Here is a 12,837-nt window from a genome sequence, read left to right as displayed (position 1 = left end):
ATTGTATACAAACTTGTTATTATGTATCCACTGTTGTTTGCATGTGTATGCAAGTGAGATGGTATCATGGTAGTATACTGTAGTATACATCTACATTGACTGTGTGTGTGTGCCGCAGGGCCACCCTGGTGTGTGAGCTGGTCCGTGGTGTAGAGGTCCTGAGGGAGGGGCTGATCTCACCAGGGGCCAACCCTCTGAAACTCAACGACTCCGTCTGTGCTCAGCTCTGTGATGTGGGGCCAACTGGCTCTGCAGAGTGCTACCAGGTACAGATACTCTATTTGTTGTAATGGCATCCAGAAGAACCTGAATTCAATAACCAAAGACAGCAAGATGCTGTCATTAATACTCATTGAGTGGGTGTATAGTCAATTATATGTGTACAGTCTCTTGTGTCTTCAGGTTCTGCAGTGAGAAGGGTCCGGATGCCATCAGGGTGCTCCTTCCTGATAAAACCTCTCCTGCTGTAAGTCGATTCAGCGTTGCTCTTTCAACTCTGTCTAAATCAGTCCCTGGTGATGTGACAATGCTAACATTCGTTGTCTCTCCCTCCAGGTTCTCACCACGTCTGAGAACATCACCAAGCACCTGGCCACTGAGAAGGCTTGCAGCTGGCTCTGATCCAACATCACAGCCCTGGTCAAGCGAGAGTGGAAAACAACGTTTGACAATGTGATGAAGTCTCTTCCCAGCCCAGTGCCCTCAGAGACTGGTGGTGTGGGTGGGGCCGAGGCTAAGACTGGAACTGGGGCCGGTGCTGCGACGGGAACCCAGGAGCAGCCACGGACGCCAAGACGGGAAAAAGGCAAGGAGGCTGTGACGTCCTGCCCTTAGACTGCCCCCACAGTGCACCACTACCATCTGATGTCCTGGTAGAGATTAAAGTACTGTTCTAATGAATGTTGAATTACAGGATTTGATGCTATCTGTATTATAGAAAGTATGATAGGATAGCTAGATAGATAGATTGTGGTTATTATGATGATGATAGTCATGATAGTGATGATGGTTATTATGGTGATGATGATAGTGATGATGGTTATTATGATGATGATGGTGAGGATGATGGCTATGGTTATTATGATGATGGTTACGATGATGGTTATGGTTATTATGATGATGATGGTGATGTAAAAAAGTATGATTGTGCCCCCTACAGGAGGTGTTAAGTATTCCTTTGGGCCCCAGGTCTGAGGAGGAGGTGCTGACTGGTCAACAGCTGAAAGCTCTGCTAGACAGAGTAGGAGACACACTGAGCTGCAGAAAGCTACCTTGTTTGACTATTATCACTTAAGTCCTGATTATCACACAGATGTTACACTCACAATGAACATGGTGGTATGATTGAAACAGTGATCTTGAACACTACACCTGTTGTTGTTGGTATTGATTCTCTCCCCCTCAGTTCTCCTTCCTAATGCCTGAACAGATGTTAATACGCTGTACTGTCCTTCTAGTCTGCAAACTAGGTAAGATAACTAACTGTCCTGCTAGTCTGCAAACTAGATAAGATAACTAACTGTCCTGCTAGTCTGTAAACTAGGTAAGATAACTAACTGTCCTGCTAGTCTGCAAACTAGGTAAGATAACTAACTGTCCTGCTAGTCTGCAAACTAGATAAGATAACTAACTGTCCTGCTAGTCTGAAAACTAGGTAAGATAACTAACTGTCCTGCTAGTCTGCAAACTAGGTAAGATAACTAACTGTCCTGCTAGTCTGCAAACTAGGTAAGATAACTAATCGTCCTGCTAGTCTGCAAACTAGGTAAGATAACTAACTGTCCTGCTAGTCTGCAAACTAGATAAGATAACTAACTGTCCTGCTAGTCTGCAAACTAGGTAAGATAACTAATCGTCCTGCTAGTCTGCAAACTAGGTAAAATAAGTGAAAGACAATAATCATCAATCAACCAATCAATCAATAATGTATTTATCATTGAATATACGTGTGTGTGTGTGTGTGTGTGGTGTCGGGGGACCTGCCTGTGGTGTGGTCCAAGGAGGAGTGCAGTAGTCCAGAGCCTCCTGGTTTGGGTGCTGTACAGCCCCCAGTGACAGTCCAGAGCCTCCTGGTTCGGGTGCTGTACAGCCCACAGTGACAGTCCAAGCCCTGCTGGATCAGCTGGTGGTCTTGTGGAGAAGAGACTGTTGCTCCTCAGCCCCCCTCCACCTGCTCTTCACTGAGATCACACTCACTGCTGTCCTCAGGGCCAGTGGCTCAAAAGTAAGCCTCATGTACCTTTTGAACATGTCCGTGGCTTATTATTCTACCAGTATACAAGCAGTATGTTACCAGTATGATCAGTATATTACCATAATAATATAACTGTATTACCAGTATATTACCATAACCAATATAACTGTATTACCAGTATATTACCATAATAATATAACTGTATTACCAGTATATTACTGTAACAATATAACTGTATTAGCAGTATATTACCGTAATAATATAACTGTATTACCAGTATATTACCATAATACTATAACTGTATTAGCAGTAAATTACATAACAATATAACAGTATTACCAGTATATTACCATAAGAATATAACTGTATTACCAGTATATTACCATAATATACTCCTATTCTCTGCCAATGCCTGAGTTACAGAACCACATGGACATGCTGCAGGTCTCACTGCAACCTGTAGGGGCAGCCAACTGAGCGCACAGACAGGCAAAGGAGAAAAAGTATCTCTGTTGGCCAACAATGCCCAGTCTTTTGAGTGAAAGTCTGACAGTAACAGGTGTAGCTGAACTAATGTACTCTACACCAGACCTTGTTCGGATTTCAGGTTCCTAAGACATGAAACATTATGTCCCTGTAATGTGGCTGGCTGGCACAGCCCTTATTGTCCTGTCTAGAGTTGCAAAGGGAACCAGAAAGTCCTGCTGCTCAGGACCGGTGCTGCCACAAACCAGGGTTTATCAGGGAGGTGGACTTTGCATTCTGATTAAAGGTGTTTGGGTGCATTATCAATAAAGGGATAATGACGTACTTGATGGACCAACACTAATAAAACATGGACAGAAAAAATACAAAGAAAACCAAATCAAGGGGTAGGATTTGGGATTTTTTTTCAGAGGATTTGAGTTTCTTTGCGTTTTTTCTGTCTATTTTTTTGGGTCGGAGGAATCCTTTTATGTTCACACAACTCAAACAGGAAATAGTGTCATGTCCATTAGTATAAGTCTCAAATTATTTCAGTCCTATGCAGTCTATTTTTCACTGTGTGAGAGTACAATGCCTTTGAGCTTCACTTGTGATTGTATGTTCATGGATGCTTTCTGTGCATTTGTGATAAACGTTTTGTTCATGTTGGACTTCAAGTATTATGATTGACTGCTGCTTTTAAACTTTACATTTTCGTATGCTGCCTGTTACATTACAGAGAGGGAAAAAAGTATTTGATCCCCTGCTGATTTTGTACGTTTGCCCACTGACAAAGAAATGATCAGTCTATAATTTTAATGGTAGGTTTATTTGAACAGTGAGAGACAGATTAACAACAACAAAATCCAGAAAAACGCATGTCAAAAATGTTATAAATTGATTTGCATTTAAATGAGGGAAATAAGTATTTGACCCCCTCTCAATCAGAAAGATGTATAGCTCCCAGGTGTCTTTTATACAGGTAACGAGCTGAGATTAGGAGCACACTCTTAAAGGGAGTGCACCTAATCTCAGTTTGTTACCTGTATAAAAGACACCTGTCCACAGAAGCAATCAATCAATCAGATTCCAAACTCTCCACCATGGCCAAGACCAAAGAGCTCTCCAAGGATGTCAGGGACAAGATTGTAGACCTACACAAGGCTGGAATGGGCTACAAGACCATTGCCGAGCAGCTTGGTGAGAAGGTGACAACAGTTGGTGCGATTATTCGCAAATGGAAGAAACACAAAAGCACTGTCAATCTCCCTCAGCCTGGGGGTTCATGCAAGATCTCACCTTGTGGAGTTGCAATGATTATGAGAACGGTGAGGAATCCGCCCAGAACTACACGGGAGGATCTTGTCAATGAGCTCAAGGCAGCTGGGACCATAGTCACCAAGAAAACAATTGGTAACAAACTACGCCGTGAAGGACTGAAATCCTGCAGCGCCCGCAAGGTCCCCCTGCTCAAAAAAGCACATATACAGGCCCGTCTGAAGTTTGCCAATGAACATCTGAATGATTCAGAGGAGAACTGGGTGAAAGTGTTGTGGTCAGATGAGACCAAAATCGAGCTCTTTGGCATCAACTCAACTCGCCGTGTTTGGAGGAGGAGGAATGCTGCCTATGACCCCAAGAACACCATCCCCACCGTCAAACATGGAGGTGGAAACATTATGCTTTGGGGGTGTTTTTCTGCTAAGGGGACAGGACAACTTCACCGCATCAAAGGGACGATGGACAGGGCCATGTACCGTCAAATCTTGGGTGAGAACCTCCTTCCCTCAGCCAGGGCATTGAAAATGAGTCGTGGATGGGTATTCCAGCATGACAATGACCCAAAACACACAGCCAGGGCAACAAAGGAGTGGCTCAAGAAGAAGCACATTAAGGTCCTGGAGTGGCCTAGCCAGTCTCCAGACCTTAATCCCATAGAAAATCTGTGGAGAGAGCTGAAGGTTCGAGTTGCCAAACATCAGCCTCGAAACCTTAATGACTTGGAGAAGATCTGCAAAGAGGAGTGGGACAAAATCCCTCCTGAGATGTGTGCAAACCTGGTGGCCAACTACAAGAAACGTCTGACCTCTGTGATTGCCAACAAGGGTTTTGCCACCAAGTACTAAGTCATGTTTTGCAGAGGGGTAAAATACTTATTTCCCTCATTAAAATGCAAAATCAAATTATAACATTTTTGACATGCGTTTTTCTGGATTTTGTTGTTGTTATTCTGTCTCTCACTGTTCAAATAAGCCTACCATTAAAATTATAGACTGATCATTTCTTTGTCAGTGGGCAAACGTACAAAATCAGCAGGGGATCAAATACTTTTTTCCCTCACTGTATATTATTTAGGGTAAAACATGGAACATGTTTTGAGTATGCCTATGTTGTTTTTTCAATGCTTGTGAACTAATGAAGGTTATTTGGGGCGTTGTCTCCATTTTTCATTGTCATACTTTTCATACTATTTCATACTATGGCATGAACACATTTTCATGAAGGATTGCCACCATTTACGAAATCTCAGATGCCCCAACTTGGCAAGGCAAGCATCCTATGCTCTGCTCACTCAAGTCTCTATCTGTAGTGACTCCAGTCCAGCAGGAAGTTCCGTTAAGTGTAGTCCAACGGTCCGTTGAGCGTCGGGAAGAAGCGGGCTCTTTACCGGGAGAAATGGCTTGAATGGCCGGCAATTAAGACACATTTTCCCGTTTCATCGGGTGAATGTTATAACTTTGGAGGTTTTAAATCCTGACGAATCGCCTTTACCAAGTAAGGAACTATGACAAACGTGAAAGTCGCGATTCGAGTTCGCCCTCTCAACGCAAGGTTGGTAAATGCAGCCTATTTCAATTCTACTGAGTTCTCTATCAAAGTTGGACTAATAACTTTGATTCATATGCAAATAACTGGACAGATAGTCTAGTCTATGATCCTTTATAATAGATGAATGGGATTTATTCTGATGTTGTTAATTGCCAGTGTTGCTACGCATAGTAATTGGGAAGCTCGTGCTGTGCGCCTAGGCTATCTAGCACACCCATTCGATCTTCTAGCCTACATGTTGATACAACATATTTCATTAAATGATGCAAAGTAGATAGCCTATGTATGCCTCAAATTGACATTACTACTGTACTGTGCTCTGTGCATACACCCTAGATCAGTTAGCAAGTTACTTCTCGAAAACCCATGATAGCCATGTACACTGACAGCTGTATAGAGTGTGTTGCCGTCTACATTTACATTTTAGTCATATAGCAGACGCTCTAATCCAGAGAGATTTACTATTTTAGTTAATACACATCATTTATGAATGTTAGGCTACTGTTGTTATCACACAGTTATATCGCAATCTAATATGCAACCTTTATTGGTGAAACACTCATGGAAAACGTTTTTTATTTTATTTTTTTATTTTACAGCGCCATAAAACAATCTTGCGGTAGCTAGACTAGCGTAGTAAGCAGTGTGCCCAATCAGCTTCTCTCTACCCGCCCATTAGCCCAAATGACAACAGTATGTTGAGTTACCATCCTGCATCCCACTGCTGGATTTCCTCTGAAACTAAGCAGGGTGGGTCCTGGTCAGTCCCTGGATGGGAGACCAGATGCTGCTGGAAGTGGTGTTGGAGGGCCAGTAGGTGGCACTCTTTCCTCTGGTCCAAAAAGAAATATCCCAATGCCCCAGGGCAGTGATTGGGGACATTGCCCTGTATAGAGTGCTGTCTTTCGGATGGGACGTTAAACGGGTGTCCTGACTCTCAGTGGTCACTAAAGATCCCATCGCACTTATCGTAAGTGTAGGGGTGTTAACCCGGGTGTCCTTGCTAAATTCCCCTGTAACTATTCCCCAGGTCATTGCTGTAAATGAGAATGTGTTCTCAGTCAACTTACTGGGTTAAATAAAAAACAGGTCTTTGGGTTCTAAGGGGGTGGGGTTGTAGAGGTAAATGAAATGTAAGTTTAACTGTGTTTTTCCATTGCATTTGCTCTAGCTGTATGGTATAGTAATATCGGCCTAACTATAAAGCAAGTTCTTCGATGTGCCTGAACATCATTGGTTGTTTTAAATCCTTTCCTTGCGCTTTGCATCACAAGAGGGGACTTTATAGCTAACATTCACTGTCATGCAAATGCATGCTTCCTGCTTGTCTTTTACAGGGATTTGAGTTGTTGCTGTTGTGTGTGTGTGTGTGTGTGTGTGTTCATGGTTCAGTGTTTTGTGTCATGCCATCATTCAGTCTTTACACTTACACAGAGATAACAGAAGGACCCAAGCTGTCATGTTTCTCAAAGGACCAACCGGGCCACTACGTCATCTATCTTTTGTCTACTGACAGCCAATCAGACTCTTTCCAATCAGCTACTGTATGTTGTAAAGCCTTCTGAGAGTTAGAGAGAGGGAGAGAGAGTGAGAGGGAATGGGAGAGAGGGAGAGTGAGAGCAGAGAGGGAGAGAGACAGAGAGACAGAGAGAGAGAGGACAGCACTAGCTACTACATGTGCTACAATGTGTCAAACCATTAGAGAAATAGGCCTATTTCTATTTCAGTTCAAAACAGAAGAGGCCTCATTTTATTTTCCGTCTCCTTCCTCATCCTTCCTCTCATGCTGGTTGAGCTCCAGTTAGAAGGCGTCTCTCTGAGGTTGTTGTGGTTTTGGGTTGGGCCGTTGGGCCTCTGCTGGGGTTGGCTAAATGATTCCCACGTGATGAATGACACACACACACCAAGACCAAGACCAAGGACAGAGAAGTTATTAGTACTACTGCAGCAATCCCCCATTATCGCTCAAGGAGTTTTAAATTCATTCAGCTCTACTCTACCAGAGCATCAGATTTCATTCTGTTGGATCAGATGTGTCCAGAACCAGCAGCTGAAGCACACACAGCTGTCCTTGCTGCACACACACACACACACACACACACACACACAGACAGTGAGACAGACACACACACAGGCTTTTGTCCCAGAAAAGCCTCAAGCTTCATCGCCCGAGGGACTCTTTGCTGGGTCCATTTTGGACTGTTTTCTTTTGAATAAGAACTGGTCAGTGGTCAGAGGATCTACTCTGATTCAAGGCTTTTGTGTATTCTCTTTCACACACAGTTCATGTTACATCATGTGATAGTCTCATGTCACTTAACTAGATTTGCTAGATTTGTCTGTAGGCCGTATTCCCCCTTTCAAAGTCACAACAACAAACTACCTAAAACATAGCGCTCGTCTGGCATTTGAAAAGACGGTACAGATTGAATTATTGTCTCTGTAACAGCCATTCATGGTCGGTCTCATAACGTTGTATCCAATTTGTCTAGCTGGGTGACATTTGGCTAGATCAACACTGATAAATACGTAAATGTAAATGTAAATGTAATGTAAATAAATGACCGACATGGTTTAAAGCAGGGGTGTCAAACTAATTTTGCCCATGGGCCGCATTGGGTCTTCAACGAGGTCCGGACTGCCGCACTGAAAATTGGTTATATTTCCTCGCCGTTAAAACTCGCTATCTATCGTTTTTTGAAGTTTCAATGCTCCCTGACTGTCTAGCTTTATTGATTATTAGTGAGCTGGACACAGTCTAGAAACTCTATGAATGTAGGTCCATTATATTTTCTGCACAGTTTCGATTTGGTTTTAGTCATTTTAGAGTATATTGAGTTCGTCCCAGAGCGTACATTTTCATACTTTTTTTTTTCCCGTACTGGTCCGCCGTGGGAATCGAACCCACAACCTTGGCATTGCAAGCGCCATGCTCTACCAACTGAGCCACACGGGACCAACTGAATGTTTTTGTGTTAAAAAAATGTCTAATCTCTTTCACAGGGAAAGCGTGGGTGGAGGGAGGCTAGCTGTCCAGGTAGAGGACAAGTTGGTGAGGATAAAGAATACCAAGGTGAGTGTATTATTATGTAGATGTACGTTTAACTGCACAGGTGATATTGTCATCTCCTCATCAGGTGTTATACGTGTTATAGGTGTTAAGGGCAGGTGGGGGGCAGCAGGTCTCTGTGAGGAGGGAGTAGAAGGGGGCATCTAGAGGGTATCTTATGCTGTATCTCTGTCAAACAGGATGTTTACAGTCAGGACTGGCCACTTCCTGTCTGATTCCTCCGTTGTTTATTATGCGTGTGCAGCGCCTAGCTTCACACAAACTCTGAGACACTATTTAGAGGGAGGGACCTTCCCTGACACACACACAGACAGGCACACACTGACAAAACTGCTCAGACACACACACATTCCAACAACACACACACATGGCCCATGACTTGTTGTTGTGTGAACTCTAAAGCCTCATAAAGTTCAGAGAAAGAATGTGGTTAAAAACCTGCTCTGTAAGATGTCTGCACTCTTAGAAAAAAGGTTCCAAAAGGGTTCTTCGGCTGTCCCCATAGGAGAACCCTTTTTGGTTCCAGGTAGAACCCTTTTTGGTTCCAGGTAGAACCAGTTTTGGTTCCAAGTAGAACTCTTTTGGGTTCCATGTAGAACCCTCTGTGTGAAGGGTTCTACATGGAACTCAAAATTGTTCTACCTGGAACCAAAAGGGTTCTACCTGGAACCAAAAAGGGTTCTTCAAATGGTTCCCGTATGGTTCTAGATAGCACCTTTTTTTCTAAGATTGTGTGACAAGACAGGTCGGTAACGACTTAACCACAGACACACCGGCCCACAATCCACTGCAGTAATAAACAGGAACCCACTTTATTACTTGTCTCTCAGTGACTTTGATTTTTTTCACTCTATATGTTAATCTTTAAAATGTTATCAATACATGTTCAACGGTTGCTCAGGGCTGGAGATGTTTAAGGCTGAGGTTAGAAGGATAGGGAGAGGATATGTGTTTATAGAAACAATATAACGAAGATGAGCCACATATGGCGTCCTATAGAGAGCAGGATCAGGACTCGGTGGCCATAGCTACCTGGAGCAGGGTTCCCTGGGAATCATTATTTTAGGAAAGAGGGACAGTTTGGATTCATTTACATTACATTTACATTTACGTCATTTTTTTTTTTTGGGGGGGGCTGGGGGGGTAGAAGGATTACTTTATCCTATCCCAGGTATTCCTTAAAGAGGTGGGGTTTCAAATGTCTCCGGAAGGTGGTGAGTGACTCCGCTGTCCTGGCGTCGTGAGGGAGCTTGTTCCACCATTGGGGTGCCAGAGCAGCGAACAGTTTTGACTGGGCTGAGCGGGAACTATGCTTCCGCAGAGGAAGGGGAGCCAGCAGGCCAGAGGTGGATGAACGCAATGCCCTCGTTTGGGTGTAGGGACTGATCAGAGCCTGAAGGTACAGAGGTGCCGATCCCCTCACAGCTCCATAGGCAAGCACCATGGTCTTGTAACAGATGCAAGCTTCAACTGGAAGCCAGTGGAGTGTGCGGAGGAGCGGGGTGACGTGAGAGAACTTGGGAAGGTTGAACACCAGACGGGCTGCGGCATTCTGGATGAGTTGTAGGGGTTTAATGGCACAGGCAGGGAGCCCAGCCAACAGCGAGTTGCAGTAATCCAGACGGGAGATGACAAGTGCCTGGATTAGGACCTGTGCCGCTTCCTGTGTAAGGCAGGGTCGTACTCTCCGAATGTTGTAGAGCATGAACCTGCAGGATCGGGTCACCGCCTTGATGTTAGCGGAGAACGACAGGGTGTTGTCCAGGGTCACGCCAAGGCTCTTCGCACTCTGGGAGGAGGACACAACGGAGTTGTCAACCGTGATGGCGAGATCATGGAACGGGCAGTCCTTCCCCGGGAGGAAGAGCAGCTCCGTCTTGCCAGGGTTCAGCTTGAGGTGGTGATCCGTCATCCATACTGATATGTCTGCCAGACATGCAGAGATGCGATTCGCCACCTGGTTATCAGAAGGGGGAAAGGAGAAGATTAGTTGTGTATCGTCAGCGTAGCAATGATAGGAGAGGCCATGTGAGGATATGACAGAGCCAAGTGACTTGGTGTATAGGGAGAATAGGAGAGGGCCTAGAACTGAGCCCTGGGGGACACCAGTGGTGAGAGCACGTGGTGCGGAGACAGCTTCTCGCCACGCCACTTGGTAGGAGCGACCGGTCAGGTAGGACGCAATCCAGGAGTGAGCCGCGCCGGAGATGCCCAGCTCGGAGAGGGTGGAGAGGAGGATCTGATGGTTCACAGTATCAAAGGCAGCAGACAGGTCTAGAAGGACAAGAGCAGAGGAGAGAGAGTTAGCTTTAGCAGTGCGGAGAGCCTCCGTGACACAGAGAAGAGCAGTCTCAGTTGAATGACCAGTCCTGAAACCTGACTGGTTTGGATCAAGAAGGTCATTCTGAGAGAGATAGCAAGAGAGTTGGCTAAAGACGGCACGCTCAATAGTTTTGGAAAGAAAAGAAAGAAGGGATACTGGTCTGTAGTTGTTGACATCAGTGGGATCGAGTGTTGGTTTTTTGAGAAGGGGTGCAACTCTCGCTCTCTTGAAGACGGAAGGGACATAGCCAGCGGTCAAGGATGAGTTGATCAGCGAGGTGAGGTAGGGGAGAAGGTCACCGGAGATGGTCTGGAGAAGAGAGGAGGGGATGGGTTCGAGCGGGCAGGTTGTTGGGCGGCCTGCAGTCACAAGTCGCAGGATTTTATCTGGAGAGAGAGGGGAGAAAGAAGTCAAAGCATAGGGTAGGGCAGTGTGAGTAGGACCAGCAGTGTCATTAGACTTAACAAACGAGGATCGGATGTCGTCAACCTTCTTTTCAAAGTGGTTGACGAAGTCATCCACAGAGGGGGGGGGGGGGGGGGGATTCAGCAGGGAGGAGAACGTGGCAAAGAGCTTCCTAGGGTTAGAGGCAGATGCTTGGAATTTAGAGTGGTAGAAAGTGGCCTTAGCAGCAGAAACAGATGAAGAAAATGTAGAGAGGAGGGAGTGAAAAGATGCCAGGTCGGCAGGGAGTTTAGTTTTCTTCCATTTCCGCTCCGCTGCCCGGAGCTCTGTTCTGTGAGCTCGCAATGAGTCATCAAGCCACGGAGCTGGAGGGGAGGACCGAGCCGGCCGGGAGGATAGGGGACACAGAGAGTCAAAGGATGCAGAAAGGGAGGAGAGGAGGGTTGAGGAGGCAGAATCAGGAGATTGGAGGGAGAAGGATTGAGCAGAGGGAAGAGATGATAGGATGGAAGAGGAGAGAGTAGTGGGAGAGAGAGAGCGAAGGTTGCGGCGGCGCATTACCATCTGTGTAGGGGCAGAGTGAGTAGTGTTGGAGGAGAGCGAGAGAGAAAAGGAAACAAAGTAGTGGTCGGAGACATGGAGGGGAGTTGCAGTGAGATTAGTAGAAGAGCAGCATCTAGTAAAGATGAGGTCAAGCGTATTGCCTGCCTTGTGAGTAGGGGGGGACGGTGAGAGGGTGAGGTCAAAAGAGGAGAGGAGTGGAAAGAGGGAGGTTGAAATCCCCCAAAACTGTGAGGGGTGAGCCATCCTCAGGAAAGGAACTTATCAAGGCGTCAAGCTCATTGATGAACTCTCCAAGGGAACCTGGAGGGCGATAGATGACAAGGATATTAAGCTTAAATGGGCTAGTGACTGTGACAGCATGGAATTCAAATGAGGAGATAGACAGATGGGTTAGGGGAAAAATTGAGAATGTCCACTTGGGAGAGATGAGGATTCCTGTGCCACCACCCCTCTGACCAGATGCTCTCGGGGTATGCGAGAACACATGGTCAGACGAGGAGAGAGCAGTAGGAGTAGCAGTGTTTTCAGTGGTAATCCATGTTTCCGTCAGCGCCAGGAAGTCGAGGGACTGGAGGTTAGCATAGGCTGGGATGAAGTCAGCTTTGTTGGCAGCAGAACGGCAGTTCCAGAGGCTGCCTGAGACCTGGAACTCCAGGTGTGGGGTGCGTGCAGGGACCACCAGGTTAGAGAGGCAGCAGCCACGCGGTGTGAGGCGTTTGTGTAGCCTGTGCGGAGAGGAGAGAACAGGGATAGGCAGAGGCATAGTTGACAGGCTGTAGCAAATGGCTACAATAATGCAGAGGAGATCGGAATGAAATGAACTAAACATCTGGGAAAGGAGAGAGTAGGGCCTCCCTCACCAAAACTTCCACCTCAGAAACTATAATTGTTTCACTGAACCACCCGAATAAAAACTCTCCCAACTTCCACTTTAGAAATTAGAATTGTTGTGAACTACAGCGGTTCAATGTTTCAAGGAATAGACTC

The 12,837-nt window shown here is 45.6% G+C and overlaps 1 protein-coding gene across 1 annotated transcript in view; it reads left to right on the top strand.

The window, feature by feature from the left end:
* Window positions 1–675: 675 nt before the first annotated feature.
* LOC311122023 (uncharacterized protein) overlaps window positions 676–12,837 on the top strand; it is a gene marked incomplete at its 5' end in the record, with an annotated part of 65,331 nt that continues 53,169 nt past the window's right edge. The window contains 2 exons of the mRNA XM_084196451.1: window positions 676–821; window positions 8,492–8,561. Coding sequence (XP_084052577.1) covers window positions 676–821; window positions 8,492–8,561 — 216 coding nt within the window. The remainder of the gene's footprint in view (window positions 822–8,491; window positions 8,562–12,837) is intronic.

Source organism: Coregonus lavaretus (assembly GCF_964263955.1).
Source record: "Coregonus lavaretus genome assembly, contig: HAP1_SCAFFOLD_1602, whole genome shotgun sequence".
In the NCBI taxonomy this organism is placed as follows: Eukaryota; Metazoa; Chordata; class Actinopteri; order Salmoniformes; family Salmonidae; genus Coregonus; species Coregonus lavaretus.
Note: the sequence above shows the minus strand (reverse complement) of the source record. Positions and strands in the feature narration are given on the sequence as shown.